Source organism: Perna viridis, chromosome 8, assembly GCF_037379345.1.
Source record: "Perna viridis isolate PV_CMFRI_1.1 ecotype Kerala chromosome 8, ASM3737934v1, whole genome shotgun sequence".
Lineage (NCBI taxonomy): Eukaryota > Metazoa > Mollusca > Bivalvia > Mytilida > Mytilidae > Perna > Perna viridis.
In genome coordinates, this window is record NC_142452.1 from 36,205,850 (window position 1) to 36,231,113 (window position 25,264).

Below are 25,264 nucleotides of genomic sequence, written 5' to 3' on the forward strand. Positions count from 1 at the left end.
CCATGTAAGAAAATTAATTTTCAATTACTTCAAATATTGGCACAATTTGGGTTACAATTTCAGCAATATTGTCTTATGATAAAGTTTTAGTTATCTTTCTTCGAATGAATTAAATGAGATGATGGTTAATTTGCTCATACTGCGGGGAACGAAACATAACCTTTATTTATGCGCTTCGTTAAATTACCAATACGCAGTTAAACGTTGTAAAAAAAATTCAAATGCATCAGCTGGTTGGTTTATTTCTTATTAATAAAAAGATGTATTCTATTATAAAGGGTGTTTATAGAGATAGCAACCATTATCGTACTGAGAACGTTTGATTGTTTCCAACATTTAACTGCCAATTCAATGTCATAATGAGAATCAATTATGTAAAGCAACAATGTTACATGATTAAAATAATCCCAACAAAAAACCCCGATATTCACAAATATATTTTGCAGTCTACTTATGCCGGTTTACAATTAATTTCTGTATAATTTTTTTGTTTTTTGTTTTTTTTTGTTTCTTTTTGTTTTTGTTTTTTTGTTTTGTTTTGTTTTTGTTTTGTTTTTGTTTTTGTTTTTGTTTTTTTTGTTTTTGTTTTTTTTTTTTCTTAAATTTAATGTTTTCTGATGCTTTTAGATACTTATTGATCTTTTAGTTGAACTTATCTTTGATATGTTTTTTTTAAGTGTGTATAATATATTTGCCAGTTCCAAATATTCAGGTCTTGTTGCCTATTCTTGTGTTATTTTCAAATCTAGACTAAAGAAAGTACTATCTTAACGAAAAAATCTCGATGCAGTAAGATGTTGTTCTTTCTACTTCAAATTTTCTGCACTTCATTCAGGAAATAGCACGTGGCACGCAATTTCGATACAGTGTTTTCGAATGCCACTATGTTATCAGTTTTTTGGGCAGTCGGGAAACAGTATTGCGAACAAAGGACTTGCGTTTCCATGGAAGAGAGTCTTTGAGATCAAAGGGTAAAACGCAAAAATATACCGACTGCCTCGGAAAAAGACAAATATGATTATTCAAAATCATTTATCAACCGACAAAAGACAAGGATGTGAAAACAATATTCATTCAATCCACACAAATACCATTTAAAGTAAAATTATGAGTTTAATAATTTGGAACGCCTTATGCTCGACTGAACAGTTACATTGTAGCTTGAGTGATGGTATAGCAATTGGCGTGTCCATTCATCTGTCCACCCGTTGATACGTCTTCAATACTTCTGTCTGAACTTCTTTACGGAAAGGGGTATCCTTATCCGTCGGTCCTCCTACACAACTACACAGAAGTATATGAATCTTTCTCATATTTTTTTTTGGTGTTCTGATTTTGCATTTGCAATATTTTAGAGTTAATCAAAATATTGTTTTGGGAGTTTTCCATAGATGAACATGCTTTTTTTTGCATATAGGATTACATCATTCATTCCAAACTCAACCTACAATATAGAATATGATTTAATATTGCCTTCAAATAATCATGATTGAAAGGCCCCATCGTGTTATTTGAATTATTTTACATCCTGTCTGACAATTTGTCAACATTTTGATTATTTGGGTTTTTAGGAAGCTGAGCGGTGGTATTTTTTCATAGTTTATAATATCAGGGTAAACATACGAGATAAACTCATTTATCTTTATGTATAAAATTCATCATGAAAACTTTCTTTTTGTCAAAAAACGTCATGTGCTGGATTATCCATGATATGCCAAAGTTTGATCATATAGTTATTGATTTGTATGCAGCCATTTGAAAACGTACATTGCCTTTATGTGAAACAATGTTTACAGTAAATACTTGCCTCTTGACATATCGACTAATTGCATTAAGGGGACATATGGATGAAGAAAATTGTGATTCCTGTGTATATGTCTTAAATCATTCGCACTTTTGATAAGGACATACATAAAATACAGTATACTTAATTTGTTATCGAGTTAACGAAATAATTATCGCATACTGTACCGTGTTTGTTAACGAGAGGACTCTCACTTTATGTAGGGAATTCCAAGGGTTTGAATGACTATCTCAATTTTATGGCTGAAGAAGTCTGAACATGTTTTTGATAAACTTTGTACTTTAACTGCACCAAACGAACAAGCAATGACAGCCATTTGGTATGATCATATACAGTAATTATTAAAATAACACTTTTAATTTTGCTTTCTTTTTAATTTAAAACAGAATTGTAGGCACTATAAGAAGAAAACCTAAAAACAAACTTTTCTACAAAACACAAATCCTAAAGCTCTTGTTAAGCAAGTGATATTTTAGCTGTTGAATGTCTTTAATGTTGACATATAAGGTTACAAACTCTTCCCCATTTTACAGAAAAGGAAGTCAATAAAATCTTAATACACAAAATAAATTAGTAAATTCCAAGTCAAATGATTGAAAATTCCTTACCAACACTTACAACACACACACACACACACACACACACACACACACACATATATATATATATATATATATATATAAGGGTCTGAAAAATTCCCAACGTTGTTAGAACTGTCAAATTTGCGAAGCTCGAACTCATGCCGCTGTGACATCTATGGCAACACCGCCTGCACAAATCAATATTATACAACATCTCAGGATGTAACGACTCTATTCGCTACACTGCTCCATCGGATCAGGTTTAATTGGAATATAGCCACAACTTGATACTGCACATGTGTGGATTTCAATAATGCAAACAAATGCAACCGTGTTATCATGCAGACAAAAGTAATTGTGGTGTTTACCATATAAAATTTAACTATGTATATGAATATTGTAAATTCATATATATTTGTTATTTTGTCATTAAGTTTCACGATATATAAACCCTTAATGATAGATTTTTAACCGAATATAAAAGCATCCGGACCTATGATTTTTCACTCCTTTATTGGCTACTGCCATCACTTGACGTCCATCGCCGTCGTCGTCGTCAACAATTTCTCAAAACTCTTCTTCTCTTGACCAATTGGAACCAAACTTAGTATGAATATTTCTTGGGGTATCTTGCATAGAAATGATGTGGGGATTTTTGATCCGTTGCAAAACATGGCCGACGTTACTAAAAATTGAACATAGGGGTCACACAGTAGTTGTTCGTATATATCTCCAAAACCGTTAGGTTAAGCCAAATTCTGACATGGAATAAAAATGTTTAGCATGATGAGAAATATCTGTGGTCAAATTTTCATTTTAATATGTGAAGTCATGTTGGAGTTATTGCCTTTTTTTTCGACGTTTTATGCTATTTTGAATGTTATTTCTTTCAAAAATCTTCTCCTCTGACACCACCTGAGCAATTGGAACCAAACCTGGTATGAATGTTTCGAGGGGTATCATGCATAGAACTGATGTGAGGATTTTTGATCCGTCGAAAAACGTAGCTCCTGTTAGTAAAAATAGAACAAAGGGGTTAGACAATAGTTTTTCACAAGAAACTCTGTTAGGTTTAGCAAAATCATTTCTATAGCTGAAATGATCCTTATTATCAGGCCTCCTAAAGTCGTCAGGGATCAAAGTTGTCAGGTGACTCCTGTAAGAGTTATTGCCCTTGAAAGAGGAAAAATGAAAGGTTTCATCAACAGTTTTCAGCCAATATATTTTAAACTATCACTGATCCTTATGATAGCCCTACTAAAGTCTTCTTGAGTCAAAATTGTTGGACAACTTCTTGTTAAATTAATTGCTCATGAAAGACAAACTTTAACCAGGTGAGCGATTCCGGTTCCTGGGAGCCTCTTGTATTTTATTATCTTCCATACACAGTTGAAATTAAGACTCAAAAGCATTACATTGTTATTTTTTTAAGCGGAACAGCTAGATACAAATACGTAGTACCTAGAAGAGAGTCTAACGATTCCAGGTCATTAATCATAAAAGCATAGAACTGTTGTTACTCCAAAAATATGAACTGATGGACACAAATAAGTAGTAATTGAAACAGTGTCTAACGATTCCAGATCATTATTGAATCAATCCGAAAATGATTATGTCAAAATCCTTGAAGTTTGTTCGCCAACATATTTGTTCAATGTGGTGGATGTGTTTTCAAATTAATTATTACAAGCAGCTCAAGCAATATCATTTTAATCATTTTTATCGAAGATCAGAATTGAACTAACAGTCGCAAAAGCCATATAGATTTTTTAGACCTGTTAGAAATTGTATCTGTCTCTTATACCGTTGCAGAAAAAAAAGTCCATTGGTATACCCTTCTGGAGTTCAATGCAAACAATTAGGTGTCTTTTACAAGTTTAATTCATTATATCTACGCCAATAAACAAAACTAGCCAACAACTTTAACTAAATATGCTAATGTACAACGATCCATTTTGCATTAACCCGAATATACAAGACCTTTCGGCATTGAATATTGAAACTGTCTTCAAATATTTAGCTTATAATGATCCAGTTGATGTGGATTGCAGGGAAAACCATATGAGATTATAAATTGTCACCAATACTTGATAATAAAATCTAAAATGAAGAGGGATGCTGAGTACAAATTGAAATATCTGTCGAAATATTTCATGCGGGCTGGTCATAATATTTACAAAACATGGGGTAGTGATTTAAAAAATATAGGGTTCCAGACTATTATTTGCTCATTTTTTGCCTATTTGTACAAATAACAATCTTATCCCATCGATATCAGTCTGAACAAACTCAAAAACAAAAATGTCGAATCAAATGATATAAGAACTGACAGCTAGGTTGGATACGAAAATGAGAAATAATTATTATTGCTATTTTGTTTAAAATCTATTTGATCTTGCCATACGATAATTTTCAATCTCACGCCAGTCGAGTGAGAATGAAAATTTTTGCTAGTTTCTGTGTCCTCGCTTGACATACACGCAACAACATGGGAATATTTGACGACCCAAATAACCGTCTGTCTATGTGTTACTGTATTTGAAATCATGGCTTATTTGTGACATTACTATCTAGTTTATAATAGAAAATGATTAAATACACTAACTTACCCGATAGGAATGAATAAATCCCTAAATTATTCCACAACCTTTAAACGCGACCGTCTTAGTTAACCGATTTTTTTTTCAAATGATGTTTATCATAGCTGCAAAACATACGTGACGTCACGTAGCACGTCGCTGAAAAATAGTCCCGAAAAGACACTTTGCAGCGCTTAAAAAAACCAATATATTTAGGTCAGGAAATTGAAAATAAAAGAAAACTAATACCTTACACTTCAGCAAAAACAGCGATAAACAGATTATCTTTTTTTTTTTCAACTCGCGGGAATTTCTCATGTCTCGTGGCGAAGCTGCTCGATGATATACTCATGAAAAAACTCCCTCTCGTTAAAAAAATGTTAAATAATCTAACACTGTCTTATTGTCGTCTTGTGACATCGGCAGGAGATGACATATTAACAAATACTTGCTTAGAAAACGCTATGGTAAATTTTGATAATGCATTATGTCCATCTTCAGTTTAGTTTTATTGTTATTGTATCTAGGATTATACATATAAATATTTCCTTTAACAAACCTTATTTTTTCAAACTTCTATGGTACATCTGAAACACTAAATAGTGTATGACAACCACGTTTATTGAAAAATAATCTAAGACAAATGTCCGCAAGCCATTAAGTTATTCCTAGTTTACATTGGAAACGCCGCTGTTCCAGGAAACACCTTCCCGGCTGTACTGTGAATTGAAATACTTAGTGTTCGCTCCTTTGCTTTAATGGCAATAGTGAGGAAAACCTCCTCTCATGGCCTATCGGAAACCAAAATAAGTATCTGTATTTACAAAATTATTAAATATCTAATAATGATAAATACTTTTACCGAAGGAGATATGAAAATACCGAACGTAGGGGAGCTAAAAAAATGTGACTTCCCTGTTAGGCTGAAATCGGTTTCTCAATGCTACCAGGCTTTGACTTTAGTTCTCATTAATACCGTTATGACGACTTCGTTCTCCATTACATCTCATATGTTATATAAAAGCTTTTTGTTTCGTGCTAGATTTCTTTTAATTAGGTTTCCGAAACAGGGTTACATTGCTTCCAGTTTAAAACTAAAAATACGGATTCCATCAAAACAAATATACGTATTTTAATGGAATCTAGGTTATTCATTACATGTTATTTTATTGTTTTGTACGTGTTATTTTGAATATTTTTGTGTTCTTTGTTGCTGTGTCTATTTCGACTATCTAGTCCTTTCCCTTGGATTACATTTTTTTTAGATTTTGCTCGAATCATGGTTCCCTTGATTACATGTACTCTTCAAATGTGTAAATAAGAGCTTTTGATTATTTCTAATTAGGAAAATAGTATCGGATAAAAACTTGTTATTTTATTTTATTTTATTGTCAAAAGCCAAAATTATTTCCGTTTCTTGAACTCTTATGCATCGCAATAAAAGTATATGTTGATACGTCTTCTCTTAAAAGTAATCAAGATTCAAGCAGAAATCAAATCACGTACAATCCATTCATAAAAATACATTCAATATTGTCAAATGAATTTGAAATTCAAGAAAAAATTGATAAATCTCCCCCTTTTCTACAGAACTAGACTTTAAAATGTACGTAGATGAACTCAAACATCAAACTTTTATTACATACGTGATTATCTGACTGATAATTTATCAACATTTTCAGCATGGAATAGGCATTTTACCACTCCGTTGTGTATTATACGACGAGCAGTATAGGCTCGTGAGGTAAGATCCCAACATTTATCGTGGGGGATTATTAATATTGAATTGTGGTTGCTTTATTTGTTCATCCCCACAATGATCTTTTAATAAGATTGGTGACCAGTGCGTCATAGGTACTGATGCTAAGGTATCTGCTTAAAACACTCAAAAAGGGCAAGGTCTAAGTTGTTAGAATGATGTCGTTCTTTTTGCGCCATCTGGATCTACAATAGGAGGAAATGCAAGTTTGGAACCACATGTAAGTGTGTCTACAAAAGATCAAATTGCATTGAAGACTATTCCATCAAATACAGCAAAGGGAAATGAACAAACTGCATAGATTAAGCTCTATCCCTTGGGTCATTCTCCTATTAAAGTAGATGTCAAATCACTAGTAATTACCTCTTACAGAATGTGGCGCAAGAAATTAGCAATGATTTATAAATTGGTTTCAAATTACAACATTCCAGTACAATAATGTCTGTGAAATCATAAAACTCCAAAAGTGTTTTCCGAGTACATTTTACTCGACGTAACAAGGTAGTAAAACTAAGTAAAATAGCTGGACAATTTCCTTCCCCACCCCTTTCCACCATGCGAATTTCTCCGATATTTTTGTATTGGCATCCAAAAAGAACGGCAATGTTAGATCATTCCATAAATATCTATCTTATCAATTCGAAATCTCCGTGAACATTTTCATTGACCCATTATTTTGTTCTGAGATTTACTCAAGTGTTAGTGATTATGTTGTGATGTTAAAAAGAATACGGAAAAGGCCGAGGGGGAAGTTGAAAAATTACCTATGGCAGACATCAAAAACGCATTAAGATTGCTTAGGGTCGTTCCCTCCGATTACGACCAGCTGAAGCTTGTTTTTTTAAGGATTATTATGAAAAATGTTTGCCAATAGATGCGTTAATAAGTTAAAACAATGTTTAGGTTTTCCATCGCCTTTCATTGATGTACTCAAACACAGAGTTAAAATAAACTAAATAGATTTCCAACAAGTAGGCATCTGGAGCAGAGTTATGTTGCTACAAGATTGAAGTCATTACTACAAAAATTTTATAGTCGCTATCATGAACTCGGGGATCGTTACGTTGTATCCAACTGCGGCACGAAAACTGATTTGTTCAACGCGTCATAGTTTTCATTTCCTATTTCGTCTACCCCGGACTTGACATTTATGTGAACTCGGCGAGTATTTTAAGAAAACGCTTACCCTACCTGTGCACCTGGTCCATGCTCCCAATTTTTAGTGGAGTCGTAGTTGCTCATTTGCTTTTGTTACTTTGTATGCATTATTTTAGTTACGTTATGTTCTTTGTTGTGTATGTCTGTTTTCCATGTCTGGTCTTCGTCCCTGGATTATATTCTTTTGAGTACCGCTAGAACCTTGGTTTCCTTGATTACTCTTTGCTACCGTAAAATAAAACGCCAGAATATAGCACCGGTTCATTGAATAAAATTGCTGTTTATTTAACTCGTTTTGGTTGGCAGAATTTCAGAACTCATTGCCAAAAAAGCAGATGACCACAGAGAGGAAATTCCAGACCATCTCCGATTCTTTAAACTTGAAAATCAATAGTATAATAGTTAGGTCTATGGCCGCCTTTAATAAACTGAAAATTTAAAATAAACGGCAGTTGCATCCCTGAAAACTTTAGATTCTTGTACAACTTAGACGATGTATGACCAGTCCCCCTTAACAACATACTGCACTTTATCGCATACCTTTCTAGTTTTCCGCTTCGACTGTTTCTACATATATATCTGGCATCAATTATTTTCACCGCATAAACGGATATAGTGACAAAAGCTACATGTTAGAGGGATTCCAGAGAAAATCGCGCAATACCCGGATATTCGTGTCCATTTCGACCGATGTATTTAGCCAATTATTTTGCTCTATGCCGAACGTTTGTCATTTGATATTCGATGAGCTTTTATTTTAGCAATGTTCGCCTTGCATTGTGATGGGGAGATGTGGTGTATTATTTAACAAATAAAATCATACTGATGAATTATGCTTAAAAATTGAAAGCTCAAAAACCAACTTATTGTTTATTCAACAGCTCATATCTGACACGTTACCAAGTTTCTTCCAAGTTACAAAAATGTTAGCCCTTTGTGAAATCCATGGCCAATGTAGACCACATTCATTCAAAATTTGTTGTGCAACTGAAGCTAGCGCCTCGATTTTGATGACAAAATTAAGAAAAAGGGTATTTGGTCATCGGATATATTTCAAACATACATACGTTTAAACATGTAAAATCCGTTTATTTTTTACGACACATGTCATATACTTATAATTAGGTTCTTAGAGAATATTGATCTCAGTTGTCTAATAGGCAAACAAACGTGTGCGGGTGACAATAGCTTAACTTAAAAAAAAAACAGGGCGACTTGGAAAGGCTTTCTTCCTGGTCTTCCATAAAAATACAATCGGGATCAAATGAACTTGGTAATATGACACGTTAGAAGTTTTATACAAAAATAGAATATGATTTAACACGTTTTCGCACAATGTGCCCAAATGTTCGAATAATTTGGTCTGATATTTTAATGCAGAGATATTTGTCCGTTGCTATGGATGGAAAAGTTCTTGAAATGGCTAGGAAACGAATGAACCTGCTTGTACGAAACCTTTTGATGGACATTAGAGATTGTGTCATACGACACTGTAACAAACGTGCCAAAATATTTTTTTTTTTTTGCGAGGAGCAAATTGCACTGAATTATCGGACATTGGTAATGTTATTTACTTGAATAATGTTAAAAGTGCTCTTGAAATCTGTACAGCAGGGGTCACTCTTTTTCCAGCCTACGGATGATCAAAAGCTAAAATAGAAGGTCGTGAAAGTAAGCTTATATTTTGGAGGCTATCTCCAGTGTTACCATAGACGCTGGTATTCACTTTTAACATGGGAATAGAAAAACCAATGTCTACAAATCAACTTTGCTCCTCAAAATTCTAAACTTGTAAGGAAATCCCCGCCCTGTAATTAAAATGTTTCTTTGAATTTTTACATAGAAAAAATGTGTATTCTTTATCTCCTATTTTATATAGATCTGGGTTCGTGTTCAATATTGTCAGTCGTAAGTCATTTGTAAAACTGCTACAGCAATCTAATTAGTTTCAGCCCTAGTTTCGCCCGTTTTGAAATAAGCAATTATGGCAAGAATGCATCAATGACTCCTTAGAGCAATGTAATGCAATTTAAGTTGTTGCATCTAATAATGGAAAGGTTAGGAAATAGATAAAAAAAAAAACTTAAGAAAAAGGTTCTTTTTAAATCATTTCTTTTGTGATTTTCTTGACAATGTAATACAGTTTTCTAAAACAAACGATTACGTGACGCCTGCCAGTTTAACATAAAGAATTAATTATAAATGAATTAATAGGGTACTTAATTATCTGATAGGTTATAATCTAATTAAAATATGACCATTACAGTGTCCCCTTCATCTTTTAACAGTCCCGTTTTATCGGCACGTTGCTACCACAATAGCCACTACCGTATAAAATTGTCCACTATACCCTCGCCTACCTATTATCTGATGTCTTTATTTGTTGTACCGTTATTTGTTGATATTGTTAAAAAAACGCTTCAGATACTTCCTAACTAGTCAGTTTGCAACTACCTGCCTATCATTGCTTGTAAACCCCATCATCAACCTGTACAGGTAATAGCATTCAAAGATTAAACTCATTGATCGTTCTAGTACTGTGAAAGTATCATTGTTCATAGAGTACCATTTTTGTGGTTTTCATGGGCGAGCTAATCAACGAATTTTAGAATCAAACGAATAATAAGTCCGTCCATCGGTTTGGGGTATTGTACATGGACATCATTTATGTTATTGTGTGACATACGTAGTTATCTGAGGGATGTAAACGAGATTGTTCGAACTAAAGTGACCCACAACACGACATGCATACCTAAAACATTGTTTGGTTTCGCTGAAAAACTTTTTGTAAGTATTTTTATTTTGATTTTGTGTAAAATTAAATACTAATGTTATTTTGGAAACATAACCGACTTCCGTTCTGAAAATCGATGTTTCAGTAAAGTGTCTTGGTCACTATTTTATTCTGTATTTATTATCTGGTTGTTTTCATTTCATTATTTCACTAGTAAATATTTGATTTTCTCTTTGTAGGTATCATTATAGTCACTATTCCTAGAGTGGTCTTAATCATGGTTCTAATGTTAGGACCATTTATTGAATATGTATATGTTGAATTGTCTTTCAATCTTAATATTTAAAAAAAAAACATTTATTTGTGTTATATTTATCACAGTATTTTCAACAATGATAATTATTAAAGCATTACAAAAGTAACAAACTTGATGTTATGAAAACATGTTTTACATCACTATACATAAAAAGAACACACACAAATCTTTCACACTTAAGGGTAATAAAGCACTATACCAATTTATCTATCACTATGCTTGTAAAAAGTCTATAACAAACCAGGCTTTCGGAATCAAAGCTGGGTTAAGTCTTTGCGGGTTTCCATCTTGCTGTGTGTTAGAGATGATCCAGTTACGGTGGATGTATCTCAGCACCGAAGTTTTCAGTTCTACATTTACACTGGCGGTCTGCCCACTGTTGTCTTATTGCTTGCTGATGAGCTGGGTGTCCTGTGCTGAGTACCAGTTGTGGAAGTGTGCTTTGATTTCTTCTTTGTACTTGGTCAAAAGGTTGTAGCTTATCTGTGCAGGCAGCTTGGACGACAAACAGTGGTATGGTATCGTTCTATTTGAGCAGGTGAAGAAGTTGTTCCTCACGGTGCGCTTTAAAGACGTCAAAGATAGCTATTGATTTCTGGTTGTCTCAGGTGAGTGAAAGCGACTCTCGGATATCTACTACATATGATGACGTTGTTGGCGTATCGGATCATGGTCTCTTGTTGCTCCAGTGGGATTATGTGTAGATGATGTCGGACGTTTCTGAAAAGTAAACATCCTGTGGTAAACACCTGTCTGTTTTGCCTTCAAAAATGAGTTGTGACTACATAAGTATCCCAGTATTGTCCATGTTACACGGTGGTTTTTACTTGGATTGCTAATTCCAGGGGAAAATACTCAAGAACTATCATACCAAAAATGATTGTTGATAGATTTAGTTCAGTAGATAAACAATTATCTAAAGAATGTCAGCAATATATCTGTATGAAGACGAAGAAACTGAATGTACATTTTTGCCACGAACTTTCTAGTTTCAAGACCATATTTCGGGTTTATATAATTCATATAATCATTTTTAAAATGATCGAATGTCCCACAACTTGACGTATGTTTCTATACCACTAGAAAAGAGTTTGCTCACTTCGGATTTGCTTTATAGTATATTAGAAGATTTATATTCAAAATAATAAATTTTATGAAGGGGGTTTAAGCTACAAAACGAACAATGACTGTACTGATATTGAACTGGAATATTGCCACCATATTTCTGCTTGGAAATACTTTTTTATTCAACCTACTTTTTTTGGGCATGTGATATCGGATATTTCTAATCTTATTTATATGACAAGGTTCAATCAAATCTTATCCAAGGGATATTTTATTTCTTAATCTTTGTATCTCGTTCTAAAGTGCATACAATTATTCATTTAGGAAACAGATTGGATTCATTCCGGACATAATAAATATTTCACACAAATATGATCTCCAGCAATACCTTTTGACCTATATACACACTGGTGAATTTCCATGGAAAAACATTGATAATAATGCCATCAATACCATTGAACTAAATAACAAAATGTTTAGAATACAGAGTAATGATGACTTTGCAAGATTTAAGGAACTCATAGACTTAGGCAAACCATCAAACTTATGAGCTACGGTCTCATTTCATCTTTATGCCTAAAAACAGCCAAGAAATTGTCAAAACTATGGACTTTACCGATCATATCCGGAAATTGTTATGTATTTCATATTCAAATGATATATTACTGCATCAAATTTCAAACTGCCTATTCTTAAATGACAATCGACAATTAATGAACGGAAAACTATATTGTCTTTTGGGACACGACATCTACAGTGCACTTTGGACAATATAGCACAAAGCAATATTCTTTTAGGAGGAAGTTAAACTCACGCTGACCCAGAAATTATCTTATCCGCAACTGGTCCATTTCTTGTGAACTGTACTCTCTAAAGACGTGCCTGTATATACATTTCTATTTTGATAAACATTATTTTTTCCATTTGCATAATGTAATTGTATTTATATGTCATATCTCCTTTTGGAGGAGTTAAAGTTATGTATGTATGTATCTATGTATGTATGTATATTTCCCCATCAACATCGGTTATGGTGTCTTCGGGAAATACCAACATTTTCAAAAGATATATTCAAGGAATGCAAACGTACAAAGGACAATATAGATATATGATTTCCTTTAAGAATCGACGATGTAAAGTAAAATTGTAACATTGTTACAATAAATGGACTACATGAGAATTTTTTTTTTTTTTTTTTTTTTTTTTTTTTTTTTTTTTTTTTTTTTTTTGTGGGGGGGGGGGGGGGTTGGTCTTAAGACAAACAAACAAATAAATAACTTCTTCAATGCCCTAAAATACAGCAATAATATAGAGAACGCAACAGTTTGAAAGAATTTGTTTCCCCAGAAAAGTAGGTAAATATATGTCAACTTATGAATATATCTAATTTTGATTATTCATACCTAAATGTCAGCCTTATTATTTATTAAAAATATGACATTGGTTACCAAATTAAGCAAGCAAATTTCTCATGCATAGAAGTAAAACAATCCGGATAGGTAAGGACAACAATCAACCGTAGTTTAATGATAAATGTAAAGAGAATAAAGGAAGAAATTATACAATGTCAGAGAGCGATGTAGTTTAAAAAAAATATGTAAAACAAAAAAAAAATAATAAAGAAAAAGAGAAAAGAGTCAAAAGGAAACGTTGTCAGATAGAAACCACTCCAGATTTTGTGTTTGAAAGTGCTAATTATGAGTATTTATGAAATAAAATAGTATTGATCTACATGTTGCCGCAGACGTTTTTGTTGCACTGTCTGTCTGAATTGTAACAAGACATTGATGTAAAGTAGTAGAACACATTTTGAATTATAGATAAATAAAAAACGACCGGTTTTTTTTTGCTTTATAAATTAAAACAAAATAATGTTTTCGTCACCAGAACATATTTATGTCTTTTTGTATACATAAGATCGTGTTTGATTCTCCCCTTTATTGCTCAAAATGCTGTTTTTGTAAACACAAACAACGCTGGAAAAGGTTTTATAATCTATTATAATTTATTATGTGCAACGAAAAGTTTCGTATTTTTTATGTTTTGGTCCGTTCAAGTATCTGTCCGTACGTCCGTACCTGTGTCCTTGTGTCCGCTGTCTGTGCATCTGTCTGTCATAACGTCTCTTGGCATAGGTAAAGCCTCCGTTTTTTATCAATTTACTTCGAAACAATAATATCTTGGACGTTTTTCACGTACATCGGTCGATGGGCAATATTTTGTTTGGTTACATACATGTAAAGGATTGAATATACTAAAGTGTTTAAATGTTTGCGTGTTGGGTGTTGTGAGCGTGCTCGCTTTTTTTAAAAAAAATTGTTCCCCTTTTAGTTGGACAAACATTCAACTACATATTTTTATTGGAAGCTAAACCAACGCAAGAAAAAAAAAGTCGAGGGCCACTGGCAACTTCAGTAGGCAGAATAAAGCATGTCTTGTAAGACGACAAGGGTCCATTAGGGGCCGGAGGGGCGTATTTATTAGAGACTAAAAAGTAAGGCAACAATGAGAATAATGAATGCAAATGAAGGCCACATTTTCACTTTTTTACTATTGGCTATTAATTAGAAAAACGTATAATACGTTAAGAGGTTAGAGGCAAATTATAAATGCCCATTCTTAAAATGTCTTCATTTTTTACGCGAATTTGTTTTATTGCTTTTTGATAATTTTAATTTTGATGATTGCCCAATGTGAGTAAACGGTTCATAAAACTGTCAAATGTTGTATGCTGCATGCCAAAACACTTTACCTATTTTGAGACGTTCTTGTTACCTAATACAACCTCAAAAAGAGCAGCTCCAGTCGGCTATATGTCTTACAGTATCTGAACCGATCCGTGCAACAAAAATTCCGATCCGTCATCGATCACCGATCAGTTTACGGTCAATCATCGATTCATCAAACCGATCCATTTTACTGGTGACCGCATCACGTGACCGCAGAGCGGTCAATGTATTGTACGGTTTTTGTGGCTTTCGTCGTCAATTTTACACACATTTGCATAATGTGATAGATTTAAACATCAATTTATACTTTTATTTTATTTTATTTTATTTGAAACAAATCTTACGCCATTTTACATAACAAAACTGTGATCAGATCGGTTACCGGTCATCGGTCATCGATCCTCAACGATCAATCAGACACCGGTCATCGATCCGTCAAATCGTTGCGCAGATTGGTTGAAGGACTGTACACAGAGGTATGAAACTTTGTACGGCATAGTTGGGTTATTTTCCAGAAAGCATTTGGTAAATAGGAGTGACTGCATATAAATGTGTATCTACCAACATCTATCAAATACTCCCATTTCCAATTTTTTTTTCCTGATTATGAATTAAAACACGACAGAGTATAATAAAAGCCACCAAACCGCAGAATATGTACATGAAAATAGACGCTCAAGTATGCAGAGAAAATGGTCGACATGCCTGCTCATATATATATCTGCAAACCACTGATTGTATTCCTGTTTATTGAACACAGTACACAAACGGATTTGCTGTCTGTCAATAGAATGTAATTTACATGGTAGTTCAACAATAGTACGTGGTAAATTTCTAAAGAAGTACCAAGTAATGAGAGGTTTCGGCATGGAAAGGAAACATTCCAATAGCTTAGAAAAAGCCTAGTTGTTCTAAAAAGCATCAAATCTTTGCTTTAGTTGCTCCAGTATAAAGCGATAAAACTTTTTCGCCTATTGCCTGGGCTTTTATTCGACAACTGGTGATTCTCTGACTGCGTTGCCGAGTATTTATTTTTTTTTTCGGCTTACCTCCTCACAAACATGAAATGCGCCACTAACTATAGAGTAAAAATAATCCTTTCCGTCTATTGTTTCAGCAACCATGTCAAATTTGACATCGTAATGGCAGAAAACAGTGGGTATATATCAAGTACAAACATGCAAAGGTTGTCAGCTACGATGTACAATCAAACGTAATATGAAGCAAGGAATCTATGGAAGTATAAGTGCTCAATCAGAAATTATTAACTTTGATATAGTGCAATTGCAAAGAGATGGCAATACAAAGTGTGACTAGAGCCTTTGTAAGCAAAGACTCAATGCATTCGGACAAACCTTTTTCCTATGTATACAAAAGGATTTCAGATAAATGTTCCCTTTTCTACGTACATTGCTGTAAGATTTATCATCGGCAATTCATGTAATAAACCTTCTGTATAAAGAAGGCAAAGTCTTTAAAGATTTCATCAGTGTCATTTTGTTTACAGTAGTCACGTGAATGGTATACAAATATGTTCTCATTTGATTTTTTGTCAATTCTGTATCACGCCTTAGTTATGCTATATTTTTAATCACAATTGAATACGATGGAGTTTCCGATCTTTTTACATAAAATGCAAGACGACCAATTGTGTAAGGTATTAGATATATTCAATTGGTTTGGACATGTTACCCAAAAAGTAGTTTTTCTTCGAGTAAGTTTTTTTACACTTTAAATGATAATGGAAAGCTCGATTAAGATTGAAGAGTAATCAAGGATACCAAAATTCTTGTGAAAATCAAATGAAAGTAATCCAGGGAAAAATATAATATTTTGTATAATATTGTTTTTACTTAATTAAATGATGTTTTGATATAAAAGTATCTGTAAACTAGTTTCGTGTCATAATTGTATTTTTATTATTATTCTATTGATGCTAAACTTTTGCTACAAAGTTGTTGTAGTGATGATACCATTATAACGGAGTTACGTTTTATTCATTTTTTTGTGTTAGTGTCTTCTTTTTTTATGTTTGCATACCGACTTTTACGAATGCAATAACAGTAAGACTTTAACAAGGTGTAATAATAATGAGAAGCTTTACTGAAGTGATCATCGCGTGCGTTATTTTTTATTAACAGTTGCTATGGAAATTTTTGGTTGAAGAAAATCGTTCACTTGAAAATGCACGTTACACTTCTTTACAGATATATTTTAATTCACTATGATAATAGGCGAGACAAGTTGGAAAAAAAACCTCCCGTTAAGGTTTTTAATGCACCTACCCAACACATGGCTAATTTTGGTATCGATTGAAAGAACAGTCATCATAGCTTAATATTTGATTGGCCGTAAAAGTTTCCCGTGGTCCCGTTCCTAAAAAATCTCGCGAGATCACAAATATGTCGAAAAGCTTATTATTATACAGTGAAATTTTAAAGTATATTTTTAAACTTTTGATGCTGAATTATTCCTTTTCTGAATAGAAAGATAAAACATCGTCATAAAAAGGAAAAATCATCTTGAAAAAAAAACAATATTAAATTAGAGATAATCAAATACAACGACATCATTGTCGACTCCTCTTAAAACAACACAAAAAAAAAACAACATTATATTACTTTAGATTTCTTATCAAAACAACCTATTTGAACTTTCATAAGTCTTTTTTAATCTTATTTCGAATACGTTTAAGCGATTTATTCACTTAACGAAGATCAATGATCCGACTTAATATTTTCCAAGCCTTTAAAATAAAAAGCAGTGGAGCTGTCTCCCGGATTGTCTTTCGTGTTTATCCCGGCCTCGTTTTATTTATTGTGAAAATTGAATTATTCGTTCAAAAGACTAACAACATTTGTGTATCATGATCGAGTTTCAGTCCCGTCGAATGCATAACTTTCCCCTGAAACGTTTACAACGCCAATAAACTGGCATCGTTGTATTTTATGCCAACCTGTCACACAGCAGAAACTAATCGCTTATCAACTGATAAAATATTCTCAACTTTTATAAATGCTTTAAGGCAGAAAAGATGATGTATGTAGAATGTTACTTATTGAATTTGATCCATTCGATGACATTCCTTCAAACAAAATTAGGCATCACAAAAGTTATTACAAGACGCATACAAGTAAACGACACCTTATATTCTTTGTTGTGATTGTCTGTTTTCCATATCTGGTCTTTGTCCCTAGATTACATTATTTTGATTACCGCTAAAACCTTGATCCCTTTGATTACTTTTAAATTGACATTGTTTTCAATAACAAAATGCCCAGAGTGTTTATGCTTCAATCAAAATGACTTTTTCTGTTGAGAATCAGCACAGTTAATAATACTGCTTGGGTTAATTTGATGACTTGTGGCAATTTTCATACTGAGAATTTATCAATAATTGCAAAAATGGGTTTATTTGATTTTCCCTTCAAAAGTTGTTTAACTTAAATCATACAAGTTATTACCTAACACAATATCTCAAATTTGGTATAATTGGTTAAAAAAGTGAGAATATTAAAATGTCAGATTATGTTTCCCGTTAATGTTAAAATAACGTAATTCAAACAAGCTTTTGTAAGATACAGTACATTTATATAGCATACTAGTTTTAAATGCGTCAGAGTAATGACTTATAAACTTATCAAGATTAAAAAAAGGTGAAAAATTGTCACAGCTTTACCCCCCCCCCCCCAAAAAAAAAAAAAAAAAAAAAAAAAAAATACCTCAACATAAACAAACATTTAAGGACTTTATTGCGTTTATCAAAATCTGGCACTTTGTAGTGAAATATAAAAGCGAAAACCAAAGGAGGATACTTCAGGCATATCACCAGGATTGCGTAATTAACAAAAGGAAAATCAAAATCATACTCCTTTTCATTAATTTAAGTTTGAATGTTTGCCATTTTATCATCTTATATCTAAATCAAGAAATTAAAAATAACTCAAAGTACATTATGTTAACACATTTCTTCCTTCAACATGTCATTATGTCATCAGTCTAATTTCAGTATTCATTTGTTTATTTATTTTTCAATGTCATTACATGCCTTTTTGAGAAAAGCAATTACTTATCAAATACTTACTTGAAATATTTTGGCACTTATAACGTTTGCAAAGAGGAAGACTCATCGAGAGGTAAGTACAACTGAATAATGATGCAATATACGTGAGCAGACCAAAAAGGATCGTATTGGTAAAACACTCTGAAAAGATAAAACAACAATTACACATGTATGGAAAAAATAGTTTAATTGTGTGAAAAGACAGCACCTTTTGAAATTATCTCTTCATATTTTCGTTTTCCTTCTAATGTTTAAAAATAATATTGTAAAATTTCTGCAGTTTGTACACTCATATTCCATGTCGAAAATACACCAGATTTTTAATTTATAAAAGGCCATGAATTAATCAATTTATCACTGATTTTTATACCAGAAATAAATTATTTGCTTTTTCTTTTTGCTGTCTATATCACGATTTATAACGAAATGAGTCAAATTAAGATGTGCCAGTAGTTTTTTAAACAATTAAATTTATAATTAAGTGCCAATTGAATTAAAAAAAAACTAAACTAAACAAAACAAAAAACTTTAACATGGGATTGCAAAAACATTATACATTGTTTTTTTTTTTTTTTTCTTTTTTTTAAAGATGTTTCACCTAGGTATCTTTATATATTTCCTGTATAGATTCCTCATATTTAAAAAAAAAAATTCCAAATCAATTTCCAAAATAAACAGAAGATATTTCAAAATGCTGGAATGTTTTATCGACAATATATTTATCCAGTTTAGTGGACGCGTTTTTAAACAAACGATCGGCATTCCAACGGGAACAAATTGTGCTCCTCTACTTACTTACATATTCCTACACTCTTATGAGGCTGACTTATGATCTGATCCGAAAGAAAGAATTTGGTTTAGCTAGACCCTTTAATTCCAGTTTCCGCTATATGGATGACGTACTATCGTTAAACAATCCTGGTTTCGGGGACTTGATATATCGCATCTAACGCAAAGAACTTGAGATAAAGGAAAATACAGACACTGCGAAGTCAACCTCATATATTGACGATCAATGGTAAAGGAAGGCTATTGACAAAATTTCTCGACAAACGTGATGACTTTCCTTACATCTGTGGCAACATCTCTTTGACATCTGCGTATGGAGTTTTCGCATCACAACTCACGAGTTATGCAGAGCTTGCCGTAATTACGCAGGCATTTTGTATCGCGCTAGACGTCTTACCGTTGGGCTTCTGAAACAGGGCTATGTCGCTACAAACTTGATTTGCTCATTTGATTTTGTTACTTTGTTTTTATTGTTCTAGATATTTAATGTTCTTTGTTGTGCATGTGTGTTTTCCATGTCTGGATTTTGGTCTCTGGATGCTCTCTTCTGTTTTCCGCTAGAACCTTTGATCCCTTGTTTACTCTTTCAAACGTCTTTATCTTTGTTATGCAGAGATCAAATAATAGTCTTTTTTTTCAAATAAAGAAAGCATCCTGAAATGGAATCACATTGTCTGGTCGGTGGGGTTATGGCATGCAGGTTTCTGATTTTTTTTTCACATTTTGCCCGACTCTTACAAAACAAAACACGCTTAAACCGTAGGTACATGTAAGACACTATTATATATTTAGATTCTCCGGGATTGTCGTCCGATATATTAAGAATCGGGAATCGGACACCATAGGGGAATCTAAGACACCCGAGTGTAATATTCTATTGTTCTCTTACGAGGCTCCGTGTGGATTTGATTTGAAATTACCTGTATTTAACAATTGATCAGGTCAGTGGTATGTCACGACCAAGTGTAAAATTTAGATAACTTAAAAACATTTTAAACAAACTGGAAGAAATAATAAATTACCGTTTATTCCTGATGAAAATATTATTTCAAAGAACTCTCAAACTTCATTTTATAGTGGTAAGATATGTATTCGGTCATTAACTCTTTATTCGATTGCGTCATTATTTTACAGGAAGGTGCACGTGTTCTGAGTCAGTCCTCGCATAGCTCAAAATAGGAATTTTCCTGTTTCTTTAGGGTAAAATATTACCTTCTTTGTTTAGGACAAAAACTTCAACACTTGCCACATTAAAGTTTGTCCCGTGTTTGCAGGTCCAGTTACCATTTAAGAGTTTATCCATCATCCTCTTTATGACATAGGTAGTAATGTTCGTTTTGGGATTTTGACTTATTTTTCCTTCCCCTTTATAGTTGAAGCATTTTAGTATTGTGGTTGGAGGTTGGCAAACAGCCATAATATACCCAAGGGGATCCATAATAGATACCCTATATCGAAGTCTGTCTGCTCTACACTTTAATGTTAATGTACTTCTTGACAGTTGCCAGTTGAAACACAAATTGTGACTGCACTGTTCAGTTTCTACAATAATACACGTAAAAATCTGAATTTTGTTTTATCAAATTGACTTCAAAAGTGTTGTTTTGAAGGTGATTATCATATAAGAACAATTATTTTTTCCAGTTGGTTAATCGACATTGCTGTCCAGGCTCAGAAAGTAAATTTTGAACATAAAAGTATTAAAAATAAAAATTATTATTGTATATTTTGCTCATTTTTAAACTAATTCGATACTAATTTTGATTATAGGTCGATTGTAAAAATTGTCGCTTTGGCCACCATTTTTATTACTGTGCTTTATAACCATTATCATTTGTTTCCTTTTCATACATCTATTGACAGTTACACCACAGTACATTACATTTTCTTAGAACGACTGCAAAGCCATGAGTGTATCATGGTTATTGCTAAGTAGTTCAGGTATTACTTGTTATAAATTGACAGATCAGAAGTAGCAATATAGGCTGTATTCCAATTTTAGACAAGACTTGCATTTCGTCTGTTAAGGATCTAAAAATAAAGACAAAACAGTTAGTTCTTATATAAATGACGTTGTTGATAACATTGATACATAAGGTTGTTTGCCGGAGACACTTCACGTATTATTTTTAAAGATGAAAATTATATATATGTTAGTATTTATCTAGTGATCTGGGGATTTTTTTTTTTTTTTTTTTTTTTTTGGGGGGGGGGGGGGGGGGGGGACAAAAGGTTGAGTTGTAACATTAATCCATCCAAACTCAGTCACTTACTTGTTCTAGAAGAAACACTTAGCAATCTGTATTGGACTTTGTTCACGACAGAGAGCATATTGAGAATGTGAATGAACACTGTCACCTTGGTTTGAATTTTACTTTAAATGCGACCTGGAAGTTCTACAAATAATTTATACAATAACGCTTGTTCAAGATTACACTCGCTTCGCCAAATAAAGTATATCCTAATAGAAGTACTCTTATCATAATTTATTTATCATTCAATAGCCCTATACTTCAATATTTTGAATTTGTCTGGGATAATTGCACTCGGCAAGAATCATCTTTATCAGAGATTATACAAATTGAAGCAGCACGCATTATTTCATTTTTAGGAGGATAACAAATGTAAACAAGCTTTTTTCAGAGTTAGGTTTTGAAAATTTATCGGATAGAAAAAAGCGACATAAATGTATTACTTTTTAGGAAATAAAAAAATGTATTTTCCCTTAGTTATCTTAATGATATAGCTCCTTGTTTTCCATGACCAAATAAATGTAATTGAAGACTTGACGAACATAACCATATCCAGCCTCAGTGTAGGGCAACCTCTTTTTTTACTAGTTTGGTGTCAGTAACGGGCAGACATTGGAATATTTTAAATACGTCTGTCAAGGATTATACATCTGTAAACTAATTTAATAAAAATAATTGGTATACTTGTAAATCATCAAATCCCCCTAAATATTTTTATTGTGGTAAAAGGAAAAGTAATATTTATCATTGTCAATTCAGAAGTGAATCCGGCAACTTAAACTCACATTTATTTCATGATTTTATAATTGATGACCCTTCTTGTCCAGATATTCTGCTAAATATGGAGACAATCAACATTCTTTTTTCTTCGATCGTCCAGCTTATGATGATATTAGAATATTTTTGAGAAACTCTCTTGATTGAATTTTCCATTATTAAGTTCGTATCAATTCCTCTCTTACTGTATTTACACAGTTGTCTGTTTTTAGTACATTTTGTTATGTTAAGTATGCATCATTGTGAAAATATTGTACTAGTTTGATGATACATATATTAATCAAAAATAAAATTTTTAAAAATTGTTTAAAGTTATTTGTTTTGTATTTTAATGCTAGTAAATCAATTCATTTGACTTATCCAATTTTATTGCGAGGACTTACATAGGTTTTACCTACTGCCTTCTCCTTTTTCACTTTGAATTAAATGAAATATGGTTTAAACTTAATAATACCATATTAGTTTGAAGAATAGAGCTATACATTCAGTCACAATATGTTCAAAATTTACTCTAAAAACAATTTTAAGGAATTTCAACCGATATGGGGTTAAAATGTGCTTGTTGTAGTAGTTGTGTGTCCTGTCAACTGAGCTTAAGCAGCTTATGTTAATGAAATCATGATATATCTTTTGACTGAGATACCAAACTTGTCAATATAATTTATAAACTCGAATTGTGATGCTTTTAATAAAACTTCGAATAACGAAGTTTAGGCAATGTGTAATAAATTATGATTTTGAAAATCGCCTGAATTCTTCAAGACGTTTAAACATTGAAACTTTTTAATAGGAACATCAAATAGGCATTTCATTGACATACAAATAAAATCAAGGTTTTGAAGCCGAATATATGTCTGAGCGATGCGTTATTTCGATAGAGAAGGGGCACATTTCGAATTTTATTCAAATGTTCTATGCTTTGAGACAGTGGCTTATAGATCATGTTTTTGTTACAAATAAATTTGCAAATGTACGAGAAAATCCCATTGCAATTAATGACTCGAGATATACTGAGTGAAAATATGTACACTCTTTCGATTTCTTACCTGTAGTAAATATGCTCTTTGCATAATACATTAACATACGCATAACAGCAGTACCGCTTGAAGCATGGAACTTCACAAAATAATGATTTGTCCAACTGAAAAATATTTAAAATAGTGAGGACTCCACCCTGAACTTTACACTTCCTTCTTCTAGCTAGATATGCGCGCGCACGGTATTTGATATTTGTTTTGAGGTTATAGCGATTCGCAATGAAAAGCATGTAAGTACTTTGATATTAATTGAATCCAGTTTATCATCAATATAAAGTCGACAAGTTTTTTTTTTTTTTTTTTATGATTCGTTTAAAACGCAAATATTTACAAAACGCATGTAAAGGTATCTAAGAACGGAGACCCTAACAACAAATAATAACAATACAACTGAATAGAAACGTTATCAAAGTGCCGTTCTGTATTAACTATTTACCTGAACGATACTTTGAAATACAGATCTATAATTCCTATTCGCTGAATGAATCATAGTCTAACTTGTCCTTTAAGTAACCTTTTAGAACTACAATTTTAGAATATGCTTCTCCTGTAATTATTTAACCTTTCTTATATTTATTCATTTGAAGAAGAAAAAATGTGTATACTAATGTTTGAAACTGAATGCTGTTTTCAACTTTGAGTGTACAAAAAACACAAATCAGTGAAGTAACAACTTTACAGTATAGCATTAAAACATTATCGTCATGTTTTCGGCATGCAATGAACTATGTACTTGTAATCACATATCTTATCTGGACTTTCAAATTTGTTATTATCAAATACGGGGTAGATAAATATTACTAAATTGACTAGACTAGTATAAATAGTACGATATTTTAAATTTACACTTTGTGTATTATGAAAAAAATGATTTGGTGTTCCGCGTCCACAAAAAGTGTAAAAAGTTTATGAACAAATTTTACCTGTAAACATGTCTTGACAGGACTTTAAATGCACTTGTAGATAAGCGTGTCATGGAAAGAAATCAAATTTAAACTTTTGAATTGCCTTGAAATAATGAACGTATATAAATCTGAAAGTCAAAGTGACTTACAGATAAACTGAGCTTGAGTGGCTACCAGATGCAAAACAGTTGACAAACAAATATCATTGCATTTCACAAAGGTTGATAAAAGGTATCTGTTTCAATGAAAAAACTTAATATGGCTATACAAATGTTACTTACCATGTTTGATTTAATCATTGTATTTTGTATCGTGTGTAAATTGAGTGGTGAGGTATAGTACCATTTTACATGTGTAGGATGTGGTTTTAGAGTTGTTATTGTTTTTATTTATCGGATTTTCGTGTACACTTGGTGTTTAATTTGTGTTTCAATTAACACAATTATGTGAGAGTACACGAAGTTGGTGTATATTGGTATTCAATTTGTCGTTGAACAATTTATAAGGGCTTTTGAGTTTCTGATTAAGAGAGTTTGAATGTAGAATGAAGTACATGTAGAGAAATAGGGTGAGGAAATTTGAATAGGATTTTCTTTAAACAGTCCATGTTTTAATAAAATGATTGAGACTTACTTGATGTGGCTAGGGGATGTTTGAGGATAACTTAGCGAGATACATATTGTTTTATGTGTCATGACTTTGCGTAACTGGAAGTA

The 25,264-nt window shown here is 32.5% G+C and overlaps 2 protein-coding genes across 8 annotated transcripts in view; one reads left to right on the forward strand and one right to left on the reverse strand.

Annotated features, from left to right (window-relative positions):
* The window catches only part of LOC148610354 (uncharacterized), a 40,932-nt gene that overhangs the window by 1,518 nt on the left and 14,150 nt on the right, over positions 1–25,264 (forward strand). The window contains exon 1 of one of the 4 annotated variants that reach the window (XM_088542871.1): positions 23,771–23,873. The exons of the other annotated variants lie outside the window; for them this stretch is intronic. Within the exon in view, the coding sequence (XP_088398997.1) occupies positions 23,863–23,873 (11 nt within the window). The 5' untranslated portion in view covers positions 23,771–23,862. Of the gene's footprint in view, positions 1–23,770; positions 23,874–25,264 lie in introns of those variants that run through there. 4 annotated transcript variants of the gene reach the window in all.
* Positions 1,040–24,180, reverse strand: LOC148610355 (uncharacterized). 4 transcript variants are annotated; one of them, XM_088542876.1, is made up of 6 exons: positions 24,080–24,180; positions 23,653–23,747; positions 21,526–21,608; positions 20,790–21,119; positions 18,810–18,929; positions 15,247–15,957 (listed from the first exon to the last, which is right to left on the reverse strand). In XM_088542876.1, the coding sequence occupies exons 1-6, from the start codon at positions 24,131–24,133 to the stop codon at positions 15,920–15,922; spliced, it is 720 nt and encodes a 239-aa protein (XP_088399002.1). In that variant the 5' UTR covers positions 24,134–24,180; the 3' UTR covers positions 15,247–15,919. The 4 variants fall into 4 exon arrangements, with proteins under 4 accessions (XP_088399001.1, XP_088399000.1, XP_088399002.1 ...); XM_088542875.1 differs by lacking the exons at positions 15,247–15,957; positions 24,080–24,180 and adding an exon at positions 1,040–1,444 and having other exon boundaries at positions 23,653–23,888; XM_088542874.1 differs by lacking the exons at positions 15,247–15,957; positions 24,080–24,180 and adding an exon at positions 10,794–11,651 and having other exon boundaries at positions 23,653–23,888.

Coding starts and splice junctions, on each gene's coding strand:
- LOC148610355 (XM_088542873.1), bottom strand. CDS start 23,873: ATGCTTTTCATTGCGAATCGCTATAACCTCAAAACAAATATCAAATAC. Junction 21,120..21,525: donor GATCTGTCAATTTATAACAA/GTAATACCTGAA, acceptor GTATTATTGTAG/AAACTGAACAGTGCAGTCAC. Junction 18,930..20,789: donor TTTTGTCCTAAACAAAGAAG/GTAATATTTTAC, acceptor TTATCTTTTCAG/AGTGTTTTACCAATACGATC.